Source organism: Carassius carassius, chromosome 28 (genome assembly GCF_963082965.1).
Source record: "Carassius carassius chromosome 28, fCarCar2.1, whole genome shotgun sequence".
NCBI classification, from domain to species: domain Eukaryota; kingdom Metazoa; phylum Chordata; class Actinopteri; order Cypriniformes; family Cyprinidae; genus Carassius; species Carassius carassius.
Genome location: NC_081782.1, coordinates 24,803,688 through 24,830,473, shown reverse-complemented (window position 1 = coordinate 24,830,473; position 26,786 = coordinate 24,803,688). Strand labels below are relative to the sequence as shown.

At 36.8% G+C, this 26,786-nt stretch overlaps 1 protein-coding gene across 3 annotated transcripts in view; it reads right to left on the bottom strand.

The window, feature by feature from the left end:
• Positions 1-26,786, bottom strand: part of atm (ATM serine/threonine kinase) — a 74,526-nt gene that overhangs the window by 31,052 nt on the left and 16,688 nt on the right. For 2 of the 3 annotated variants that reach the window (XM_059514871.1, XM_059514872.1), the window contains exons 16-34: positions 26,467-26,559; positions 26,049-26,241; positions 25,763-25,956; positions 25,505-25,587; positions 24,634-24,798; positions 24,381-24,456; positions 24,134-24,264; positions 23,908-24,022; positions 21,238-21,408; positions 20,970-21,145; positions 20,494-20,737; positions 20,204-20,319; positions 18,656-18,782; positions 18,357-18,556; positions 17,789-17,963; positions 13,637-13,801; positions 13,056-13,188; positions 12,856-12,951; positions 11,947-12,476 (exon numbers count right to left, since the gene is read on the bottom strand). In XM_059514871.1, coding sequence (XP_059370854.1) covers positions 12,286-12,476; positions 12,856-12,951; positions 13,056-13,188; positions 13,637-13,801; positions 17,789-17,963; positions 18,357-18,556; positions 18,656-18,782; positions 20,204-20,319; positions 20,494-20,737; positions 20,970-21,145; positions 21,238-21,408; positions 23,908-24,022; positions 24,134-24,264; positions 24,381-24,456; positions 24,634-24,798; positions 25,505-25,587; positions 25,763-25,956; positions 26,049-26,241; positions 26,467-26,559 — 2,844 coding nt within the window. In that variant the 3' untranslated portion in view covers positions 11,947-12,285. Of the gene's footprint in view, positions 1-217; positions 323-4,729; positions 4,879-4,963; positions 5,067-6,772; positions 6,862-8,327; positions 8,437-8,576; positions 8,736-10,980; positions 11,093-11,179; positions 11,358-11,473; positions 11,651-11,946; positions 12,477-12,855; positions 12,952-13,055; positions 13,189-13,636; positions 13,802-17,788; positions 17,964-18,356; positions 18,557-18,655; positions 18,783-20,203; positions 20,320-20,493; positions 20,738-20,969; positions 21,146-21,237; positions 21,409-23,907; positions 24,023-24,133; positions 24,265-24,380; positions 24,457-24,633; positions 24,799-25,504; positions 25,588-25,762; positions 25,957-26,048; positions 26,242-26,466; positions 26,560-26,786 lie in introns of those variants that run through there. The other variant, XM_059514873.1, reaches the window with a different exon arrangement.

Below are 26,786 nucleotides of genomic sequence, written 5' to 3'. Positions count from 1 at the left end.
GTCTCAAGCTCAGTCAGGAGGACTCTAATTGGCTGTCAATGTATTTATCATTCATCAGCTGGAAGAAAAATCAAATGATATTGTTCCTTTTATTATTACAGTTGTGGGGTGGGCTTTGGTATTCTCATAGAATTAGAACAATTATTAAAACATTATAGTTAAAGTTATTGTTTTTGGTATGAACGGGCCTTAACACAGGGGTGAGTAGTCTAGATACCTGGCGTAGTTGAGGGTTTGCTCAAATAGGGAGAATTCTCTATCTCTCAAAGCTTGGACGGCATTGAACAAGGACTCATTGATGCCAGGCTTCAGTTTCTCATTTCTGAAAATGAAAATAAAAATAAAACGATAATAAAAAATAATATATAACAATAATATTACATATTATTACATACAATATCTTACATTTCTATATTTAATTATACATTCATTTTAGTGGCACAGTAGACTATATATACAGTGCCCTCCATAAGTATTGGAACAGTAAAGTCAAAATTATTCTGTTTGCTGTGGTGTCAAGAAATCTGTAAACATGATTAAGAGATGAATATGAGACAACTACAGAATGTCACATTTTATTATTGGGTGATTCAACACAAAAATGTTTTACCAACTAAGAAGATCAGCACTTTTAGAGTTTCGTCTCCCTATCTGATGTGAGCAAAATGTCTTTCTAAGTGTTCAGCTATCCTGTTGCATTAATTCTTCAGATATTAAAAGCAGGGAATGTGTCTTATCAGTTATATCCATTGCTTTTGCATTCTAAATGCATTCGATGATGACACACACAAACCAGGATAAAGACGAGGAAGCCGACTCTGAAAGAAAAGTCATGCAATTTGGATGATAAAAGAAAAGAGGAAGTCAATTAGAACTATAGGAAAAACAAAGAGCATGGAGAAATCAAAAACGACCTGATCAGCTGAAAAAACAACAGTAGTTGATGACAGGCAAATCATAAAAGCTGTGAAAATGAACCCTAAAATACATGTCTGTAAAATCACCAACAACCTCCAGAAAGCTGGGGTGATGCTCTGTCAATCTACAGTTCACAGGATAAATTGACACAGAATTACAGAAGATACACTGCAAGATGCGAACCTCTGATCAGCACCAAAAATAGAAAGGCAAGATTCTTCACAAATGTGAGACAGAAGAGTTTTGGAACTGAGTTTGTGGACCGATGAGACAAAGATTAACCTTTATCTAAGTGATTGGAAAGCAAAAGTGTGGAGAAAAAATGGAAATGCAAATTATCCTAAGCATACAACCTCATATGTAAAGCTTGGTGGAGGTGGTGTCATGGCATGGGCATGCATGAGTCTCTAGAACAGGACCTCTTCATTTTAACCCTTGTGCATTGTTCAAATTCACTACCCTTTCGTTATGTTCGGGATGAAAACATCCACTCAATTAAACTGCTGTAAAAATGTGTCAGATTCATATTCTTTCTCAATTCTTTTGCATAAATCTGTTAATCAACTTCAGTCCTGATCAAAACTACCAAATGTTTTTTAAAAAATCCAAGATTTTAACTCTTTAACTGCCAAGTTCATAAATGATGTCACTGATTTGGGGGAAAAAACACACAAAATGACTTATTTTCAATATAAAAGTAATTGGGGTGGATTATTTTGTACTTTTTATAACAGTCTTGGGCATGTTAAAGATTAGTAGCAACATTGGCTTTGATGCATTTTTATTTTTTTTGTGCAGCATTAGATTTAAATTTTTTCTCCCTAATTTGTTGTTGGTGGCTGTTTTTGCCCCGCTGACTTCCATTATAACAACATTTATTGATTGCAAAGCTATGAAACCATATAATCATGCATTCTTGTTTGTTTGTAGTTTTCCCTTTTGGGAAGAGGTAAAATTTGTTATTTTTACAGTTGATCACTAGGTGGGACCATTAACCCTTTAAATAGGCCTGTGCAAAAAAAGGCTTAGTTTCTGGCTGGTATATGGAGTTATATGGAGTATAACAGCAAATTATAGTGTTTGTGTGTGTGTGAGATTCTTGATTGTTGGTGGTTTTCCCTGTTGGGAAGAGGTAACATTTGTTATTTTTACAGTTGATCACTAGGTGGGACCATAAACCCTTTAGATAGGCCTGTGCAAAAAAAGCTTAGTTTCTGATTTGTATATGAAGCGATATGGAGTATAACAGCATATTATATTGTGTGTGTATGTGTGTGTGTGTGTGTGTGTGTGTGTGAGAAAGAGAGAGAGAGAGAGAGAGAGAGAGAGAGAATACATTATGTTCATAAATTTGATGCAAAGTAGATTTTCTTACAGGATTTTAAGGTTTTAAACTGGCTTTACTATCAAGAAAAGACGAGCATTTCACACAAAGACCATTCGTACTTTTCACCATCAAAAGGCAGCAGGTGCATAAACAAACTTCTTTTTTATTGTTTACTCCATCTAGTTCTGAGAGCATGAGGTGCATATTTTTTCAGATACATCAAGGTAAGTGCACAAAGGTCTCTCTCACACCCTCTCTTTCTCTCTCTCTCTCTCTCTCTCTCACACACACACACACACACACACACACACACACACACTATAATTTGCTTTATACTCCATATAACTCCATATACAAGCCAGAAACTAAACCTTTTTTTGCACAGGCCTATCTAAAGGGTTAATGGTCCCACCTAGTGATCAACTGTAAAAATAACAAATTTTACCTCTTCCCAAAAGGGAAAACCACAAACAATCAAAAATGCATGATTATATGGTGTCATGGCTTTGCAATCAAAAAATGTCGTTATAATGGAAGTCAATGAGGCAAAAACAGCCACTAACAACAAATGAGGGAGAAAAAATTAAAATCTAATGCTGCACAAAAACTAACAATGCATCAAAGCCAATCTTGTTACTGATCTTTGACATATCCAGGACTGGGATAAAAGGTAAAAAAATATACAGTCCACAATCACTTTTTAAATTGAAAATATGTAATTTTGTGTGTTTTTTTCATTTATGAACTTGGTAAATAAAGAGTTAAAATCTTGGATTTGTTTTTAAACATTTGGTAGTTTTGATCAGGACTGAGGTTTATTAATAGATTTATGCAAAAAAAATTAAAGAAATATTTATCTGATACATTTTTACAGCAGTTTAATTTAGTGGATGTTTTCATCCACGAACATAACGAAAGGGTAGTGAATTTTGCCCAGAGTGTACCGTTGAGTTTTTGAAAAATTTCAAAGCATTTTCCCAAAATATGGGTCAAAATAAGATTTGTCACCAAAATCATTCCATTAGCTCAAACACAGAGAAAGTTGTGGCCAAAATAAGACTCAACTTTACCCCCTAGTGGACGAAAATGTCCCCAACAACGCATAAGGGTTAATGATGACTTAGGGCCTTATCATACACCCGGCGCAATGCGACGCAAGGCGCAGCGCGTGTTTGCTAGTTTCAGTCCGGCGCCGTTCGCATTTTCCCGTCCAGCGCCACGTCGTTTAATTAGCAAATGCATTTGCGCCCATTTATACGTTACGCCCATTACTGAAAGTGACGTGACATTCAGCCAAGTATGGTGACCCATACTCAGAATTTGTGCTCTGCGTTTAACCCATCCGAAATGCACACACACAGAGCAGTGAACACACACACACACACTGTGAGCACACACCCGGAGCAGTGAGCAGCCATTTATGCTGCGGCGCCCGGGGAGCAGTTGGGGGTTCGATGCCTTGCTCAAGGGCACCTAAGTCGTGGTATTGAAGGTGGAGAGAGAACTGCACATGCACTCCCCCCACCCACAATTCCTGCCGGCCCGGGACTCGAACTCACAACCTTTCGATTGGGAGTCCGACTCTCTAACCATTAGGCCACGACTTCCCAACTCATTAAGCAATGTCCGTTTTTCTGTCGTCAAATTAGCAAAAATAGCAAAAACATCCCAACATACACTTTGCGTTTAGATCGTTAAAATATGGCCCTTAATGTATGACGGCAGTAGCAGAATTAATTTGGATGATACCAAATCATCTTGGCTACCAATATTTAAGAAAATGGCACCAAACTCATTAGAAAGCACTTCATATTGGATCAGGACAATGACCCAAAACACCCTGCCTGTTCAGTCAAGGACTTTATCAGGGCAAAGAAATGTAAAGTCTTAGACTGCCCAAATCAATCTCCAGATTTAAATTAGATTCAACATTAACAACAACATTCAACATTTCACCAGCTGAAGAGGATACTAAAGACAGAAACTCCACAAAACAAGCAACAGTTGGAATTGGCTGCATTAAAGGCTGGGGAAAAGCATTTCATAGCAGAAGACCAAGAGTCTGGTGATGTCTATGGGTTGCAGACTCACTGCTCTGATTGCATGCGAGGGATCTGCAACTAAATATTAGCTTTTAATCTTTTACATCTGCCTTAAATTAAACTGTTCAATACTTATGCTCACATCAAATAGTGGGATGAACTCTAAAAGTGCTGTCCTTTTTATTTGGTGTTGAAAGACCTAACAATAAGATAAGACATTTTGTAGGTTTGTTGCATATTCATCTTTTAATCATGTTTGCAAATGTCCTGACTCCACAGCAGAGAAAGCTATTTTGTCTTTACTGTTCCAATACTTATGGAGGGCACTGTATACCATGGTATAAAAGGTACAATAGAATCTCAACTGACTGACATGTTTTCAACTAATGCAAACTTCTACTAATGCATAATAATGCTTAAGAGTGTAAATACAAACCCACACCTCTCAGGCAGGTCACAGTCCCACTGTGTGTTTCTCCACGCAGCCTGAAAGCGTAGCTCTCGTAGTTCAGGACCCCACTCCACCCCTTCTTTCTCCAGCCCATGAAGATACGTGTTTAGAATACTACACAAACCAAAGTTCTGCAGACCCTGAGAAAGACACAAACTAACCACTATTTACCAGAGATCACAATTTTAAATTGCAACCATTCTCATAATTTTGCAGAAAATGAACCTCCACTATGCCGGTCTGCCGTGTGACCTCTGGGAGGTTGGAGTGGAGGTCGTATGAAACCAAAGCCTTGTCCCACATGGCCTCATGTTCATATGTTCGGATTCTGGAGACCACCAAGAAAAAAAAAAAATTTCTACAACAACATTTCTACATTTAGATATTAATTAGTATGAAAGCAAAATAAGAACCTGTTAGCTAAAATTAATTAACTAACGTTAAACAGTGAGCAACGCATTTGTTTCATTAATCTTTGCTAATATTAATGAACACAAATGCAACTTTTAATACTTAGCACGTTAGCTCAGGTCCATTAAATAATGTTAACGGATACAACTACCAGTTGTTCACCCAAAAATCGTTCCAAACCTGCATGAATTTCCTTCTTCTGTTGAACACACAAAAAAATATTTTTTGAAGAATGTTGGTAATCAAACAGTTGCTGGTAACCATTTACTACCAAAAAATAAATAAAAAATACTATAGAAGTCAACGGCTAATAACAACTCTTTGGTTACCAACATTCTTAAAAATATATTTGATTAAATGTGGTCTACTGAGCTCAAGTAATTGGAATCAGATTGTTGTAGTACTCAGAAGCACCATCGGCATCCACTTCTGAGGAGATTTCAACATGTCTGCATTAAAAGCAGCAGTAGCCTAACAGCATGTCTGTAGCTGCTTGGCTATTAGGCTTTAAGTTCATCTGTAAGTTATTATATTTTGATTAAAAGAAACTAACTTTGTTGCACTGATACATAATTCATAATAAGATCAGGAATGTGTATTAAAGTAAATAGGGTCAACACTGCTTTATGATGACTTAAGCACATAATCATTCACGAAACAAAAGCATGAATTTGGGTAAGTTGCTTGTAGAGATGTTTTTGTGTTAAGATGTGTGAATCCTAAAGAGGGTTTTTAAGAAGGTGAGCTTTTCAGACAAAGGTAATGACATGCTCAGTCTGAGCCCGATCGAGGATATTACAGAAGAGGATCGCGCAGAACCTGTGCAAGCACGTCTCTTACATGACATTTCAGATTGGTGTGTTTTTAGTTTGTTGCGGTCTCATACTTTTAGATACGCTGTCATTTGTAAAATCTACTGCTTATGTTAGCTTTTAATATATGGTTTTATCCTGATCAAAGCTTTAATACAGCACGTTGATCTGCCAGCCGCGGGTCATGTGTTTGCATAATGAGGCATTTAAAAGTTAATGACCAAACGTCTCATTATAAAAGTTCACAATGTTGCTGCAGATAACATGTAACATGCATGACATTAAATATTTTTAATCAGATTAGACTTTGAATATTTATCAATCAAACCACTTTCTCTGTCTGTCCGTCGGCCTCCAATATCCGTCATGTTTGTAATTTTTTAACACTTTTTATGCGTGTTTGTAGTGTAGGGCAATATATTAGCCGTTAAGAGTGTGCATCGATCTGCACTTCCAATTCTACTCTCAAGTAGTAGACCATCCAGGAATCTTTGACAACATACTATTTTCAACATACTACGATTTGGGACAGACTAATTCTATTTTCGAAAACTATTTAGAATAGATAGTATGCAAATTGGGACGCAGCCAATATCTCCATTTGCACGGAACATTCAGCGTCATAACTTTGCAGATACTGTTTATGCTCAAACTAAAGATAGAAAAGTTAAATCACAATCAATCACCCCTTTAATTCATATATCTATGAAAGTTTTGTAAATGAGGCCTGTTGTGCATTCAGTAGAGACATATTTACGTTTATTAAAATACATGGATTTACTTCAAGATCATTATGATTGGAAGGTCTCACCTAGTCAGAGGACTGATTAACTTGCCTCCTCCACATCCATACAGGCTGTCAGGTTCTCCAATGCATCTGTACACTTCAATCAGAAGATCCTGAGACAGGAAAATTCAATCCATGTACTGTACTTAGTCTTACTTAATATCGCCAGTATTTTACTGCATTATGATCAATGAAGTACTGTAGAGTGTCTGAGTGGTGCAGAGTGTAAGTAGAAGAGTAGGGATGTTCATTTTGGTTATTTTTCCTAACCCACAACAGACAAGATTATTTAAAATTAGAATTTAATTAAATTAGAAAGGTTAAGTTTCTTTGACCCATTAAAAATACTAACATTTGTTTTCCGGGGATTCATTTTACAAGCACATTAATTTTTTTATTCTAATAGCAGCACACCAAAGAACATGAGGATTCACATGGTCATCATATCACATCACACACCTGAAGTGCTTCTGAGAGGGAAGAAAAACATAATAAAGCTGTATATATCACAAATAAATAAGCCTATACTAGAAATATATTTGTACTTAAATAATAAATTAAGAAAATGAACAAAAAACTGTGCAACAAGTAGCCTAGTATGCAGAATTTCACTTAATTTTTCGCGAAAGGAAACCAGACGGCAGAAAGCAGCATCCTATTTTTTTCTTTAGGCTTATTTTACAAAAACCCAGAGATTTGTTTTTATTGTGAATGTACACAAAAAAGGTAAACCATTTACAAAATTGGTTTGTTTCCATTGTTTGAAGGAAAAAAAAGTGACTGCACCGGCGCCACGTGTGCGCACAGTTAAGCATTGCTACCTTGACAATGTAGTCTGTTCATTATCGAAATAAAATACAGTCAAACATATGGGAACAAAAACCCAGCTCAGTTTAAATATGCAGTGAAATCTGTGATGTTAAGTGTTATTCACTGTACCGCCGTGATTTTATGAAAAACTGTTTGTTTTAATGTGGATATTGGAATGCGACGAGTGAATTACATGAATAATACTTTGCCATTCAAATACATCGGGAATATGGAAACATTTGATTTTGTGTGGAATGAGAGATGCAACGTTGGTTTCAGTTTTGTTAAATTAAATTGTTATTAATTTTAGCTTAAATTTATTTGTTTTGGCTTGACATTTATATTGCTAGGTTCTTATATTTTTTAAATACTGTTAATTGAAAGGATTTGTTGTGGAGTGAGGGGAACTAAAATAGCCTAGCTATGTTTACAGTGTTTATTATAATGTTTGTAAACATTTCACCTCGGCATATATAGCAAGACTATATTTCTGAATGAAATGATAAAATGCGACTAGCCTATAGCCTACGCATAGCATATTTTAACCATGCAGCAAACCTTTTTTAAATATCCTGATTAATTACTGAAAAAATTAATAAATGACTTTTTAAACCGTTCAACTGATTATATTAATTGGTCAAAATTTTTAATGGTCGGTTAGCGGTTAAATGGGTTAAAATGAACATCTCTAGTGATTTTTTTTTTTTATCTTGCAATATGCTTTGAGAGAAAAAGAGAAACAGCTGTTGCTCTGATACCCATCACCCACCTGGAGACTGATGCCAGAGTCTTCTAAACTCTTTTCATTCACACTGCTGATGGACAGTGTCTGGCTGCTCTCCTCAAACGTGATCCGTCTCGACACTCGAGACTGTGACCTGAGACAAACACAAGCACCTGGTCACCACACAGCTCTTCTAAACAACTAATGAATCTAGAACACTATGATCATGATTACAGTACACAGTATTAGGTGGATGACACATTACATAAAGCATAACAGTAAGCGGAGAGTCACCTTCGGATCTGCTCCATGTTGGATCTGATCTTGTCCACGTAGATCTCAGAGTATAGGAGGGCAGTGAAATGTGCAGAACACATCTGAGCGGCTCCAGCCACCTCCAGATAATTTAGATCCAGCCAAAAATTTGATTCACACACCGTCCCATATTCATTACTTTAAAAATACAATGTCAAAGTTTAATCCATAATTAGTGCAGTGTACAATTTGTGAGAATGTAACATTGGGTTTTAACTATTTAACCAGATGTCATTACAAATGATCAAAAAAGCAAATTGGTAACACAGAAAAGATTCTGTCGGCGACAAGTTCGGTCGTCGCTCCAATCAGCAAAATTCATCTGATTCATTTCACCTGAGTTTTTCTCAAATAAATTTTAATTTGTTAACTGACAGATGTCAAACAGTGTATGCAGTACATATATCACATTCATGTCAGTAATGCTTTTTTTTTTTTTTTTTTTAAGTCATCAGCTTTTCGTCCATGATGTATTGTTTTGACTGTTTTCATATTTCATGGTGAAATGCCTTATGTCACGATAAAGTAAACTTCAAAGGTAGCATTTCTTCGACACCCTAATGTCAATGGCAAAATCCTAATGGCAAAATCCAAATAATTTATCTTTTCTCAGTAAGCAAGTACACTAATGCATAGAATACTTGTAGTCAGCAAGGATGTTAAATTGATCAGAAGTGACAGTAGACACTTCTAACATTTCTATTTTATATAAAGATTATTTATAAAAAAATTATTCTAAGGAGATTCTAATTTCTAACTTAAACAGGAATTAAGTAACTGATCCGCTGTTGCGTTCAAGAAAAAAGCAGATTATGTCTGCGATTATCTACATTGCTCAACGGTGCAAATAAATAGACAAAGGATCTCCCAGAGTGCAAACCATTACGCACTGGATAGTTTGCCAAATATGCAATGAAATCTCATAATTACAGCTTTAACTGAGGGTGCTATTGAGTTCATTTGAGGGTGCTTAGTAGGACTGTCAAAATAGCTAAATTAGAATTTTGCGATTTCAGTTAGGGGGAAGCTACGGATGACGAACAACAAAAACAGAAAACTATAGATTACTTTCACTCTAACACAGCAGAAAACAACAATGCTGCAAATGTAGTTATTTTTCTTACTATTTATCTATCTATTTATTTATCTACCTATTACTCTGATTATTTAAACCAGATGTGACAAGAAGTTTCTGATCTACATTTAGCATTATTAGCATTATTAATCTGTATAATATAGGCTGTATATATATGTAGGTCTAATTATAATTGGGAAAATTGTTGTTAAGATGGCTGGGATGGAAACTGTTAGTTATATTTCTTTTCTGCTCAAGATGAGAACGTTTTGACTATTGTAGCTACATGTTTTTAGTAGGCTAAATACTGCTTCTAAGTAAAATATTAAAATAGTATAGATTTCTGGAGGAAAACCCTGAACTGTTTTTTTTTTTTGCCACATGGCTTGCATGTATCTAAATGTAAAAACACAATACATGTCAAAATGAATTGATTGATTGATTGATTTATTTTTTTGTCCGGGCCTTTGCTTGGAAGACAATACAGAGGCCGTGCCTCTTGAAAATTTAAATGAATACCCCTGATTTATATCATATAGAAATACTTTATTTGTATCGTTTTGTAATATCTGTGTCAAATATTTCCTTGGGTGTCATGGTAGATCTGACTCTTATTATAGAATCTGATTACAGAAAAAAGGTTCTGAACATGGCAATGGATTAAAACATATAAATTACAGGCTGGATGTACATTAACCTTACATCTTAACACCTCTTAAAAAAAAAAAAAAATAGATCACAGAAAATATATTTTGTCTATAGCCAATAAAACAGATGCGTAAATAGGAAGATTTCAATGCATGAGGATTATGAATGGGATTTTTTTTAGTGAACCATTAAATTTGGTGGTAAAAATGGTGGTTTTGACCACCATTAAATGACTCGACTCGGACTCGTGACCAAAGACGCGAGACTTCACTCAGACTCCAGCGACAAAGACTTCAGACTTGACTCAGACTCCAAGTTGAAGACTTGTGAACATCTCTGGTGACACCTACCTCATCATCGCATCATGTGTGGCATTGATAAGGCTGTCTGACACACTCCTAAAATTCCAATGCAAAGTTTTTGCATTCAAATGTGGATTTTTATTTTAAATTCGACGTATGTTCGAAGTTCTATTTTTTTTGACAGCTCTCGTGCTTAGCATCATCTAGCACCCCGTAGAACCAGGCCTGAATGATAAATGTTACAGCACCTATACTTGCAGCATTGGCAGTAAGTGTGAAAGTATATTTAAAAATAACATCTAGAATTATCTACTGCTTTGGATCCACAGAATTTGACAGAAATGAAAACTTGTCCAACCTTCCAGGTGCCACGGGGCGGCTCTGTTGCCTGAGATAGTCTATGACTGCCAGCATGCTGCGGAGTGAGGTTTTGTCTATCTGGCTCTGGTTGCCAACATCAATACTGTTCCCTGTTCAAACAGAAAAAAAAGACATTGCAGCAGACCAACTTTTTATGTAACGGTCACCACTTCAGCTCCTATCAAATAGCTTTGTACCCGAATCAGAGAGCATGGGGGTGGTGGGGCGGCTGGTGGGGGTGGAGGGTCTGCGGCACTGACTGAAGAAACTCTGGATCTGTGTGGATAACAGCTGCCTCCAGGAACCATCCACATCTCCCAGAAGAATATCATGAACAAAGAGTGGCAGCATCCTCTGACAGAAATCTGTTTTTACCTACAGCAGTAAAAGGGTTTTTCACTCAGACTCCATTTTGCATGTGATCTGAGACCATTATAAACCATTACAATGGATCCTCAAAAGACAGCATGGTTACTATTTCGTCAGTGTACCTCGCATAAAGGTCTGGTGAGAAGCAGAGCCTCATTGCGGACACCTCCACTGTCTAACAGAGCCATAGACAGGTTCTTTAACCAGTCTTTGTTTCCACCAGGTTGCACTAACCAGAGTTCAGAATTTTCCAGCCTATGTCTGGACTCCGAGGTCACTTCCATACTCACCATGGTCTCCTGTGTAAAAGAAGAGATTAATCCTATAAGGCAATTCATCCCAAACCTGTCCCAAGACCCCTGCACATTTTGTATGTCGCCATTATCTAACACACCTAATTCAAGTCACCAGCTCATTAGTAGAGACTGAAATTTGGTGCGCCAGACAAGAAAGACACACTAAGTGTACAGTAATGGGTGGTCCCAAAGAAAGGAATGGAGCACTTTATGGATAACTTTTTTTTTTTTTTGATGTCAGTAATTAGTTCATTTATTTAAACATCTGTTCACTCATTTGATTATTAATGGTTTCGCAGTTCACAAATATTTAGCGTGCAGTTGAAATCAAAGGTGTTCATAAAAAGATTTTGCCAATGTGAAAGACTTGCCCGCTTCTTGGCAGAGCGGAAGGGGTTTAGATATGCCAGCAGAGGGTCCCTTTTGCTTTTATACATTTCCCCAAATTCAATCCCACACTGAGTGGCCAATATGTCCTTCAGACATATCCCAGCAGCCTGACGCACCGCAATACTGAAATAAAAAAAGATTAAAAAAAAAGATTGGTGCAAGCACATTCATAATTATTGCTATCAGAAAGCGAAGTCTAGAAATAGTTTCTTGATCTAAGGACAGTGTGAAAGTGTAAGATCTGATAATTAAGTTGTAATGAAGTGCCTGTGATGCGTGAGAGCATTGTCCATGCAGTTCAGGATGATGAAGATCCACTGAAAAGGAACGTCAGGAGACAAATCGGCTGCTCTAGCATACAGCTGGTCTTTCCCATAATGCAAGGCAATGGATGATAAGTCAACTGGACCAAGTTCTCCTAGGCACCGGCCAGCAGCCTCTGAAGAGTAAATGATAAATAAAATAAGTAAATAAACATTTGGAAAAGTGAAAAAAAAAAATAATAATTACATAGGCTACACAACTTATTTAATTAACGACTAAATCAAAATTTCAACAGATTAGAAATCAGTCTTGTTGTGCAATCAGAATCAAAAATGGTATTGGTGTATAACTCGGAATCATTTTAGTAATTTGTCTCCAATAAAAAGCTCCACCTGTCCTCCAGCTAATAATATAAACAGTAAATTATGGTTCACATAAAATAGGAGGACAGCATGTCCTTTTGCAATTTCATCATACATCAACACGTCATAAAACCTGCACTCGTCATGCCAGTTCATTTCTTATATTGCATGTCAATACTGAAAAGCACTTACTCAAGATGTCTCCTCCACCAGGATGGTTAGCTGCGATTTTGCAAAGCTGAAGGAGGTTAAGAACCAACTTAACCAAAATACAGCTGGCAGGATCAGCTAAACAAACACAGATATCAGATATGGACATGAAGCATTAGGACACTGCTAGTGGGGGAGCTATAGCACATTTAACGATTGCATAAAAATAATATGATTCTGACCATGGCATTCTTTCAAGAGTTGTCCTATCTGCTGTTTATGGCTGTGAAGTTGCCTTTTTAGATCTTTCAACCCCTCCAAACGGGCCAGGGGCAAAGAATCACAGGATGTTACTGACAGAAAATGCTCAATTTCCTGCAAGAGACAGAAAAACGTCAGGGAGGAGCAGAATTGACAATGTTTAGACATATCTTGTATCACCTGTGTCAATTAAATCTGAAAATATGACCATGAAACAATTATTTCAATTCAAATTCAGTCCTTAACTTTAACTTCTACTTAGTTCATGATAATCTCACAATGCAACAGATTGACATTTGATGTTAAATAACGAATGAAGGTTGCTCTATTTTTTTTCTATTATATTGGTTTTCCTTTTATTTATAATATAATTTAAAAAAAACATGTACTGCATTGGACTGAGACTTGTCATAGCACTTGCACATCATTGCTCCTTTGTTGGAATGTGGAAGTGTGAAGTGGTTCGCTTTGGATAAAAGCATCTCATAAATGACTAAATGTAATGTAAAATGTAAATAATGTGGGTCTATACAGCATTTCTGAAAAAGACTATAATGTTGACCTGTCTGAGAGTGAAGGCTCCTGAGCTGTATTTGAGAGCGTGTTGGGCGGCTCTCAGATCTCTAAAGTGTGCTCGGTCAGGAAAAGGCTCCAATAGGGGTATGGAATTTCTCAACATGCTGTTCTCCGGGTTTTCAATTACCAGGAACCTTAGTAGACTGAGGACCTAAAAGCATACAATGTGTTACAATTCCCTGCTGAATAATCAATCAAATCACACATGAAAATAGGGCTAGGAGACATATTTACAATAAATGTATTATTATTCTGTTAGTGATATAAAACTAACCAACATTGACTTTAAATCAGTACTGCAAACCAGTTTTACATTCCTGACTTAACATCAGAGATAACATTTAGAAATAAAATCAGTTTGCAGTATTTTTTTCTTTTTTCTTTGACTAGTATTTAAAAATTGGCCACACCATAATTATTCTAAATAATTATTTTTAAAAACAAAGTATTTCAGATTAGATGTACTATATCCATGTAAAATATCATTTTTTTATTACATTTAAATTAAGATTTTTTTTTCAAATAAGTAATTCCAGAACAAATATTTAAGTATAATAATATAGAGACATCAACAAGGCTGAAAAATATCATGAAAATATTAAATAATTTCCTTTAGCTACAACGCCCAGCCCTGTAAACACATATACACAGAGGACAACTTATCTCATTAATTTAAGGTGAAAGCTCAATGCGAAAACGCAATAGAACAGTAGTTCTCAACCTTACAGGCTATTGAGGCTCCCCAATGCCCACTAACCAAAATGTTCCTGACAGTTAAACATATGAGAGGATACTCAGCAATAAAAACATAACTTCCCCATTTAAAATATTAATAATTCTATTCTAACCTTCTAAAATGCCAGGGTTTGAAATCGGGAGAATACGCCCCTTAACGTGAATCATCGTGTGGTCTAAACAACTAAAAACAATCAACTTAAGCGCTGTTCCTGCTAGTTGAGCTTACAGTCGTGGCCAAAAGTTTTGAGAATTACATAAATATTAGTTTTCAAAAAGTTTGCTGCTAAACTGCTTTAAGATCTTTGTTTCAGTTGTTTCTGTGATGTACTGAAATATAATCAGTGTTGGGAAAGTTCACTTTCTACATGAACTAGTTCAAAGTTAAATTCACAAATTTTAAAATGAACTAGTTCAGTTCATAGTTCAAACTTCAAAATTTTGAACTAAAGTTCACAGTTCCAAAAATGAACTAGTTCATAGTTCTTTTTTTCCATACGTTGCTGCGAGCTATTATTTTTCAAAATTATTGCCACAGCCCATATAGAATCACAGACAGCAATTATTTTATCAGTTTTAACGATAAAGCTATGCGTCAGATTTCATCTTCATATCCAATTTTGAATCCTTATCCAACCAGGGTTTACATTAGCATTGAGGGGACAGCATTTCCCCATTGTTGCTTTAATGCTGTTGCAGTCCATTCACTCCAAACTAGTAGCAGCTGCAGCTTTCAACTCTACAGTAACGTTACATTCTCAAAAACATGAGGAAAAACGTGCTGCTTGAATGGTCTTTTTTAATGAGGAATTATTAAAAGAAAAATGGGACAGTAATCATTAAGGTGCAAACGTTTTTCAATTTTAATAATTTTCCATTGTCCACATGCTAAAACAGAATATTGGAATCCTGGAAAAATATACCAGGCAGGTTCAACAAACAAGTTACATGAATAGTAAAACCCTCAAGACCATTCTACTAACACAAACTGAGGTAGGAACCAGGCTGAGGTAGGAAATTAAGGTTGAACTTGAAAGTGCAATATTCAAAGTTCAAAACATTTAAACATTATTAAGTAATTTTTAAATTTTTTGTCTTGTTTGCCCAATGAATAAGTACAAAAAAAAAAAAAAAAAAGGACGGATGTAACTGAAGTGCGGATTTTCCTTTTGATAGCTGGCGGGCAAAGTTTGCACAGAAAAGTGAGATTTCTCCCATTCTCACCGACCTTGTCATAAACATCATAAAATTCTTTTAAATGATCATACGCCTTCTTGCTACATGCTGCTGTCGCCTCCATGCTTTTTTTTTTTTTTTTTTTGATGACGCATCACGTCATGCGGCGGAGCGACACTGGTGGCTGGTGTTGCATGATTGGGTGTTTTTCCGCTACATATTAAGACCCGTTTACGGTGTGTTTTAGCCGGGTTTTCGCCTGGAATGCTCTATAGAAATCTGGCACCCTATTGAACGAAGTTAACCTAAAAGAGCGTGCCGTTCACAGACACCAGAATGAACGAGTTGACGGTAACGTTCATAAGGCAGTAATACAGCACGTTCAGTTCACGTTCGCCCAAAATATGAACGAGTTCATGAACTATCGTTCAATGAACGCGTTCAGGCACAACACTGAATATAATTACAAGCACTTCATATGTTTCAAAGGCTTTTATCGGCAATTACATGACATTTATGCAAAGAGTCAGTATTTGCAGTGTTGGCCCTTCTTTTTCAGGACCTCTGCACTTCGACTGGGCATGCTCTCAATCAACTTCTGGGCCAAATCCTGACTGATAGCAACCCATTCTTTCATAATCACTTCTTGGAGTTTGTCAGAATTAGTGGGTTTTTGTTTGTCCACCCGCCTCTTGAGGATTGACCACAAGTTCTCAATGGGATTAAGATCTGGGGAGTTTCCAGGCCATGGACCCAAAATTTCAACATTCTTGTCCCCGAGCCACTTAGTTATCACTTTTGCCTTATGGCACGGTGCTCCATCCTGCTGGAAAATGCATTGTTCTTCACCAAACTGTTGTGTGTTGGGTGTTTTGGTACCATTCTTTATTCATGGCTGTGTTTTTGGGCAGAATTGTGAGTGAGCCCACTCCCTTGGATGAGAAGCAACCCCACACATGAATGGTGTCAGGATGCTTTACTGTTGGCATGACACAGGACTGATGGTAGCGCTCACCTTTTCTTCTCCGGACAAGCCTTTTTCCAGATGCCCCAAACAATCGGAAAGGGGCTTCATCGGAGAATATGACTTTGCCCCAGTCCTCAGCAGTCCATTCACTATACTTTCTGCAGATGTTTTTTTTGGAGAGAAGTGGCTTCTTTGCTGTCCTTCTTGACACCAGGCCATCTTCCAAAAGTCTTGGCCTCACTGTGCGTGCAGATGCGCTCACACCTGCCTGCTGCCATTCCTGAGCAAGCTCTGCACTGGTGGCACTCCGATCCCGCAGCTGAATCCTCTTTTGGAGACGATCCTGGCGCTTGCTGGACTTTCTTGGACGCCCTAAAGCCTTCTTTACAAGAATTGAACCTTCTTTCCTTGAAGTTCTTGATGATCCTATAAATTGTTGATTTAGGTGCAATCTTAGTAGCCACAATATCCTTGTCTGTGAAGCCATTTTTATGCAACGCAATGATGGCTGCACGCGTTTCTTTGCAGGTCACCATGGTTAACAATGGAAGAACAATGATTTCAAGCATCACCCTCCTTTTAACATGTCAAGTCTGCCATTCTAACCCAATCAGCCTGACATAATGATCTCCAGCCTTGTGCTCGTCAACATTCTCACCTGAGTTAACAAGACGATTACTGAAATGATCTCAGCAGGTCCTTTAATGACAGCAATGAAATGCAGTGGAAAGGTTTTTTTGGGATTAAGTTAATTTTCATGGCAAAGAAGGACTATGCAATTCATCTGATCACTGTTCATAACATTCTGGAGTATATGCAAATTGCTATTATAAAAACTTAAGCAGCAACTTTTCCAATTTCCAATATTTATGTAATTCTCAAAACTTTTGACCACGACTGTAAACCCATCTGTTATCTATACCGTAATTATATTCAGAAATTGATCAAAGATCATTCTCTTTATAATTGTGAATTATAGCAGTGATTTGATTTCTGCATTTTTGCCAAATCTCTGATTATAACCATTGAAACGGTTTACACTGATCAACGGATCTCTTATTTACATTGTGTTTTCACTCAGTAGACATGACTGTGGTCAGCTGCAGCCTTGAATGCTACAGGAGTAGATCTAAATATAATGCAACAATCAACACTTTTCATGATTAGCTAAACTTAAGAGCTGCTTTAGTACATTATAAAATAAGAGATGGTGATCTGAAGTTAACACGTCATGCTCATTCATTCACTCGTCCCTCTCACCTGCTGAGATATGGCAGACTGATCCGTGACCTGTGCTGTGAGAGTACCAACAATAACCTGCAGGTGGCTCTCTAGAGCATCATCACAGTACTGAACCGCTGTCTGACAGACCAGAGACAACAAGTCACAACACAGGGACAGACTCCGAGCGGACACCTCATCCTGCGGACATGACCTACAGCAGAGAATAAGACCTCACTTATCTGTTTCTCAATGATTTCTGATAACATTCTGACACTAAAACTAGAAGATATTTTTGTGAATCCATTGCACATACAGTGGTGGCCAAAACTATTAGAACACTAGTATTTTCACCAGCTAAGAAATGGTTTTGAGTCAGTTATTTCTATCTTTTGCTGAAGTGTGTCAATTGGAAATATCAGTTTACATTTAATGGTCATAATCTGGATTATTACAATTAATGGCAAAATGAATGTTTGGAAACACACTACAGCAAAAGATAGAAAGAATTGACCATTTTTTAGCTGGTGAAAATACAAGTGTTTAATCATTTTGGCCGCCACTGTATATACTCCTAAAACATCCCTAATTGTGTGTGCGCACAGACCTGCTGTTGATGTGGTGAATGAGTGTATAGATGATGTCACGCAGCACAAACGCCCAGGCTCCGCCCAGCCCGTCCTTCACCTCTCTGAGCAGCAGGCTGACGAACAGGTGGTACATCATCAGTATGCGGTGCCTCTCGTAGCCGTTGGTGGTCTCAGCAGCCTTCTGACAGATTGCTATGAGAATCTTCTGAATGGACATCTGAAACATGCACAACACAGATGGACGCAGGAGTTTTATAAAGAAATAAGCAGATGCTCAGGTGAAAAATGAATATGCAAGTTTGCATGGGAGGCTCACAGGATTCTTGGACAGGATAGCCACCAGAGACTTGTGAGTGGCACTGTGGCATTTGCTCAGGTAGTCCAGCGTGGCTCTGATCACATATGAGCTGAAGAACGGTGGGTTTGGAGCAGGATCCAACTCTCTGATTACAAAAATTAAAACATGTTTGTAAAATTTCTTTTGTTTCCAATAGGGTTTCCTATGCTCGATGGTACAAAAACTGAAATAACAAGATAATATGACAAGAGGCATTTTTCATTTTTGAGAGCGATGAAAATGAACACTTTTTTAAACGTCATGTTCAGGGTGAGAGCCAGGTTAGTTATTCAAGATCAATTCTATGTTTTCTAAAGACGTTTCTTATGCTCATCAAGGCTGTATTTATTTTTATCAAAAATACAGAAAAAAAATGATGTTGTGAAATATTATTGCAGATTAAAATAACATTTCTTTTTATTTAAATATACTTTAAAATCTAATTTATTCCTGTGAAGCTGGAAGCTGAATTTTCAGCATCATTACTTATTTTTTTCAGGATTCTTTGATAAATAAAAAGTTCAAAGGAACAGTGTTTATTTAGAAATTTTTGTTTACAAAATACACAAATATTCAAAAGTTTAGGGTCTGTATTATTTTTTTTTCAGAAATTAATACTTTTATTCAGCAAGGATACGTAAAATGGATAAAAAGTTATAGTAAAGATAATGTTAAAAAAGTATGAAAGCCCGTTTCCGCCATGTAATAAAATATAAAACAAGGTAATTGCGACTTTATCTCGCAATTTTTCTGACTCGCAATTGTGAGAAAAAAGTATGAATTGCGAGATATGAGCTTGCAAATGTGAGAAAAAAAGAAAGACAGAATCACAAAGTATAAACTCACGATTGCGAGAAAAAAATTCAGAATTGCGACTTTATAACTCACAATTTTAACTTTATAACACAATTTTGACTGTATAATTCGCAATTGCATGTTATAAAATCAGAATTGCAAGATATGATCTTGCAATTCTGAGAAAAAAAGTCAGAAAATTAATAATATTATATAATAATATTAATAATAAATGCTTTTCTTTTTAAATTTTTATTTAATCAAAGAAAAAAGTATGACAGGTTCCAAATATATTAAGCAGCACAAAGGTTTCAAAATCAGCATTTTAGAATGATTTCTGAAGGATAATGTGACACTGTAATGGCTGATGAAAATTCAGCGCTGTCACAGAAATAAATTATATATTAAAGCAAAATAAATAGGAAACCAATATTTGAAGGTCACAATACCACAGGTTTTTTCTGTATTTTTATGTGTCTTGATCTCCATTAAAAAAACATTAACTGATCCTAAACGTTTGAACGTCAGTGTACCTGTAATTGGACGGCACATGACAAGTTATTGATCACACTTTAGCTGCCCCTGAAGTAAATGTGGAGAGTCAGAATGAGATACAGAGAAAGATTTTATAGAATGTTTCAATCTTTTGATCTCTTTTATCTCAAATGGGAAACAGAAGTAGATTCCTCATGATATAATCCATTTGATCTGTATTATGGCATGAAAATATACCCAGTAAATTTCTGTAGGTCTCCTCCACCCGCTGCCGTCCCTTCTGTCTCATGCAGTGTCATTAACAGCTCCACCACAATGTCAGCCAGGTTGTTGCAAATCAAACTGTCAATTTGCTGAATGACAAAAATAAGTTGTAGAAGAATTCAGTGCAAAGAACACATTTATCTGTGTGTGTATATAAATAATTATTGAGCTGTGTAACACTTTTTAACTCCATCTACAGAAGATATAAGCCAGTCTAAGTGTAGATCGGCACTGTACTAAAAACCAGTTATGTGCATCCTCACCTGTTTTCCCAGGAAGTTGCTGTTTTTCAGTATATCATACACCCTGTGAGCTTTCTCTCTCTGTTGAGCCACATGGGTGTCTTGCCCAGCGAGGGCAAAGTGGGGCAGGATGTTGACCATGATCTTGGGAAAGCAATTCGCCAGCAGCTGCTTCCAGTCCTGATCCAAATGAGCGCCGATGGATTTCACCTCCTCGAAATCATTCAGGAAGACCAGGTGTGGGATCAGCACATGATAGGATGACCTGACATTTGAATATGTAATTACAGTATAATTACAGAAGAACCCCTATGTAAAAGTTTTCTGAAAAGTGATAACTGACATTAAATAAATGGTCCTAAAATAGACTTCTTATACTATATAAGCAATATATTATTACTTTTGAGTTAAGATAAAATATGACCAGCACGTTTCCATGAGATTTGATCTAGTAAAAAGTCCAGAAGTATAAAATAGATCATTATAGTAGGATATACCTGTAAAACTCTTCCAGCCTGCAGCAGTCCAGTAATGTGTAGGGGAAGGACTGTAGTGTGTAACTTGCATCGGACTGTTTTTGGTTCAGCCACTCGGCCACTAGATAATACAGGTGTGCATTAATTAAACTCTTAGAGTCCCTGTACCCAAGTGACCGGGACACACCTCTCAGCACCTGCAGGGGCCACCACAGAGGAAGTTCTTCATTTCTCTTTTAATGGAGTATAGTCAGGAACATCTGAACATCGTTACATACTGTATCTCGACCTTTTTGATTAGCTGCTCATCAATGCTGTTCTCCTTGTAGGACTGAACGAGTGCAAACAGGGCTTGCTTCTCACACACAGGACTGCAGGACATCACCATCGAGACACTTTTCAGCAAGACTGCCCGTCGATTAAAGGTCTCGTCGGGTAAGTCTTCTGAAGGACAGTTTTTCTGTAGAAGAACAAAATAACAGAATGACGGGCAGAAGGGATTTCAAACATGAAATACATATACATAAAATATATATATAAAAAAAAATACTGAGATGTTTTAGTTCAAATTTTATTTCTGGGTGATTTCTCTACTGACTGTTTAATTACTTGAAAAAAACGTATTTACTTGAGAAATTGATGGCTACTTGACATGGTTTTGATTTAACATTAATAAATGTACACAATTTATTTTATATGTACTTTAATATGTAAAAATAAGGGAGTATGCATGTTTGTTTTTGCTGTGGCATTGATTTAAAAAATATATTGAGAATCCTGAAAATTCACTGGTATTGATAATGACATTTGTGTTATAACAACCCTAGTTTTTTATTTGATTGGTTACATCATAAATTACTTTCACCTATTTCTGAGAATATATCTACTATTAAGACACCTTCTTTGTGCCATCAAAAGTTGCCAACAATATTACATGACAGAAAATTAATAGCAATCAATTGACAAAATATTTAATTTTGATTACAATTTATATTTTTGAAATTGGGTGTGTCTAGTTTTCATTTAATTTGTTAAACTGGAGTGTTATTCGTCACTGAGTACTGACAGCGTCTGACTGACTGTGTCTATAATTATGATTTATAATAATTATAAAAACTCATTATTAGGGTATACATGCAAATCAATATACTGCGAGTGCTGATGCAAGAAACCACTGGATTTTTCTCAGCTCTTGACAACAAAATTCTCACAGAAGTCAGATACAGTATGTGCGCACAATAATCTTACTCAATGTTGACAAAGAATGCTAATTAAAAATCAGAGAGACTGCTGTAATGCTATATTAAGCATTCTGAGGCTACATTCCCACAAAAAGCCAGATCTTTCCCTATCAGGTCTTTTTTTTCCCCCTCATCTCAAGAAATATCTGCATCCACACGAAACCAACACTCTGACTAGGGGCGTCTGACTGGGGGCGAAACTTGGGGTTATGACATCCACACGAAAACACAAGGGTGGCATTTTCAGATTTATACACTCTGGGACCCCTTTTAAAAAAATATCGGTTTCACTCTCCCAAAATGCCAGATCCATGTGGACAAAACCCTATACGATACACTAGGTGTGTCGCGATATACCGTGATAGTCAAAGCAACAATTAGAGTGAAGTGACATTCAGCCAAGTACGGTGACCCATACTCAGAATTTGTGCTCTGCATTTAACCCATCCGAAATGCACACACATAGAGCAGTGAACACACACACACACACTGTGAGCACACACCCGGAGCAGTGGGCAGCCATTTATGCTGCGGCGCCTTATCGATATCGTGATCATTTAGTTTGTGACAATATACCAGTATTGGCGATAACTGAGATATTTAAAAAGAACAGTCCACTTATGATAACACCACATGTAAATACTCCAGCGCCAGTACCTGGTTGAGCTCCCAGGTGGCAGTATTGTGCCTTAACGCTGACACCTGTCACACAAGAAGAAGAAGAAGAAGCACTCGCAGCTGCTCCGAGGAGAACAGCCGTGTTCATCAGAGTTAGCTGTCATTATTTACTAGTCATAGAATTGGAAACGTTAAATTAATCTGTTATCAGCGCTTTTCTTTGTTCATATATTTAAGTAAAGGGTGATTATTTTTATAAGTACCGAATTCTCTTTACTCGTCTTGTCTTGTATTTGCAATAAATATGGCCTGTGCATATTAACACTTTATTTCTTTGTTCAAATCTATTAACAGTTACCCGAAAAACTGAGCGACAACATTGCTACATTAATCTCTGTAAAATGTTTAGGTGGTTGCAGTGCCGTGCACTTAATGCCTCATCTGCGGTTATTCTTCAATAAGGTTCATTAGTTAACATATATAAATAACAAACAATAATGAACAATATTTCCACAGCATTTATTAATCTTAATTCATGTTACTTTCAGCATTTACTTATGCATTATTAAAATCACAAGTTTGTAAACATTAATGCACTTTGAACTGACATGAACAACTCTATTTTTATTAACATGAACAAAGATTAATAAATTGTGTAATAAATGTATTGGTCATTTTTCCTTCATGTTAGTTAATACATTAATGTTAACAAATGACACCTTATTGTGAAGTGTTACCATTAATATTTATTTATCTTACTGTCGAACTTGACAGAATTTTCTATCTTGTTATTTCATAGGAGTTGCAAAGAAGACAGAGAAAGCCAGAGTCTTGTGCTTTTTCATTGGGTGAAAAAGAAAAACTCAAACAAAGTATGAATGAATGAATTCCCCCTATTGAATTCTTATGGCCACAATAACCGTAATATGAAAAATATAATATTGTGACAGCTCTACGATACACAATGTATGCGTATACAGCTCAAAGCATCTCTGTGTGGACGCGGCCTGAGTGTGATATGATCGTTCGGCCAAAAATAAAAAGAAGATATTTTAACGATTGTTTGTAACTAAATAGTTGCTGGTAGCCACTGACTTTACCTGCCCCCTCATTCCTTCCTGAGCCTTGAGGTAAATATTCTCAAAGGCCATCTGCTGGTTCTTTAGCGGAAGCATCATCGTCCCACTGCCATCCGGTGCTTTTGTAAGGAACAAGCTAGAATTGAAAAGTTAATGTGAATAATAAAAAAAAAAACAGTTTTAAAAGAATTAGGTTAAATTAGCTTTTACTGAAAAAGGGAATTCAATGGTGTTATGCTCAGCTAACCTCTCCACGGACAGTGCTGCCAACATACACACGTGGTGATGGGCATCTGCTAAATGAGAGGAGAGAACCACAGACACCGGCAGCACCTCCTCCCTCAGGGTTAGCTCCGCCCACTTACAGCATGGGTCCACCTTATAAAACATGAATTATAACGTAACTGACTGTTATTTAAAACAGTATTATTACAATAGCAAATTAATAATGTATTGTACTACTTATACTAAAATAAACATTACACTGTACTTACCTCCAGCAAAGCCAGTAAACATTGCCTTAGTGCCACTCTCACAGCTGAAGTACATTTGCCAGATTTACCCAAGATGCTGTACAGAGAAAGTGAATATAATTGAACCTAAAGAAGTTCTTAGAGAATCTCTTTTCGTCGTGCCTAACAACGTCCGTTAGCTGTTATAAATTCACTGTCAACTACGGCTTCTTGGGGCTTATTGCTTCAACATACCACAGTACTACCATTGCACATCATAGCCTCTGTAGCTCACCAGAATCCTGATATGACTTTGAGCAGAGCTCCTTTGATATGTGCCATCTCATCTTCCTGCTGGCTCACAGAAGGAGTGCGGCCCAGACAGCGGATGGACGGCAGCAGGGAGCACAGGATGGCAGCGCACACCTCCTGGTCTTGCCGATATAGAGAACAAACATCTCTGTATGGAAAACCAAAAGACATCGCAACAAAAGTTATTGGAACGGTTACTTACGTTTTGACACCCAAGATGTAGATAAGTGTGTCATTGAAACAGATTTGGAGAAATTTCGCATTTCACATCACTTGCTCACAAATGGATCCTCTGCGGTGAATGGGTGCCGTCAGAATGAGAGTCCAAACAGTTGAAAAAAAAAAAACCTCCCCACTATAATCCATCAATTGAATGTCTTGTGAAATAAAAAGCTGAGTGGTTATAATAAACAAATCCATCTTTAAGAGTTATTTAACTTCAAACCATTGTTTCTGGCTAAAATAGCCCTCTAAAATAAGTCCTCTATCAACAAAATTGCTTTCCCCAGAGAAAAAAGTTGTCTTGTCTGAATCAGAAGAGAAATATGTACAGATCAAGCACGATTTACAAGTAAAAAAGCAGTCCGAAAAGTTCTTAACAAATGTATTGGTGAATTTTGATGTGACAGGACAACAGAATGGACTTTTTAAATTGACTTTTTGTGGTGTGGATTACTTCTGGATTATTAGGATGTTTTTATCAACTGTTTGAACTATCATTCTGATGGCACCCATTCACTGCTAATGGTAAAAAAAAAAAAAAGTAATGTAATGCTAGTTTTCAGGATAAACTACTTACTGCACTGCATTTATATATATATATAAATACATAAGGGAAATTGAGGTATCCTTACGCCAGAGGCCTTAGAAGAGTGTCAAATTCTTCAGGATCCAGAGATGTGATTTCTGCTGGGAGTTTCTTCAGCAATGAAAGATACTACACAAACAAACAGTGATAAAGAGTTTACATGCATTAGATACACCCAAGATGTGCTGATAAAAGATTTGGACCACATACTGTATCAGGACAACAGTCAAGAGCTTGCCTGATTTAGGTTCATGACTCTATGTTTCCATTATTTTAGAATCGGTACATTAAACAGCATAATCACCATATGGAGGTGAAGCATCTGAGAGAAGTCTATGAGGTCCAACAGTTTGAGCAATTTGCGTTGGGTGTCCAGAGGTTTGAAGGAGAATCCACTGTTGAGTTCTGAAGATGCACATAGGGACAGGAAACCGAGCACCGACAGGAAGGCCAAGTCTTGTCTGGATAAATGTTCCTCAGATAATGCACTCTTGGTCCCTACAATCAAAAATGAAGAAAAAACGATGTGTCCTGCTGAAGAACATGAAATCACACAACATTAATCCCTGCGTATGTATCTCTCTGAGCACCTGTTGTGTACTTTGAATCAACAGATTCTTCATTAGACTGGTGAGGTCTGAAAGTGCTGTGGTGTGTCCCATCTCCATCTTCAAACAGATCAATGCCCTCCTGATTGTCCATCTGGGTTCTGCTCATATCCATATCTTCATCCATTGGGTCATTCTCCATGACTGTGTTGTCCTTTTTACTTGAGCTGCTTAACTGCAAACGTAAGAGGCGTGCTTTAGATGATCAGCAAGATAAATAACAGTCTGGTTGTAAAATCTCAGTATCATTTCTTACTGAAAGAAACTATGTTTAAATGCATTTGTATATTTAAAGGTGTTAAAGGGTATCATTTTGGTGGCACTAGAGGAACTCAATCATAAAAATATTGTTTTCAAATACACCCAGGAAACATTGAGATGAGGTGCAAGTAAGTCTCACCAGTTGTTTAGATATGTCACACAGGTCATTTAGCAACCTCACAGGCAAAGCCTTCATGAATAAATTGCGAGAAGTGGTGGAAATTTCGTCCTCCTAAAAAAAAAAAATATATATATATCCTCAATTAACAAGACAAGGAGCTTTAACAATAAACCATTCTGATCAACCTTAAACACGTTAAAAAGAACTGACTTTAAAGTCAGAAATCACCTCGACTCACAAGAAGTTTTATTTCACACATATGTATACATCAGCAGAAGTCAAACAACTGAGGAACAACGTGGGAAGTCGTGGCCTAATGGTTAGAGAGTCGGACTCCC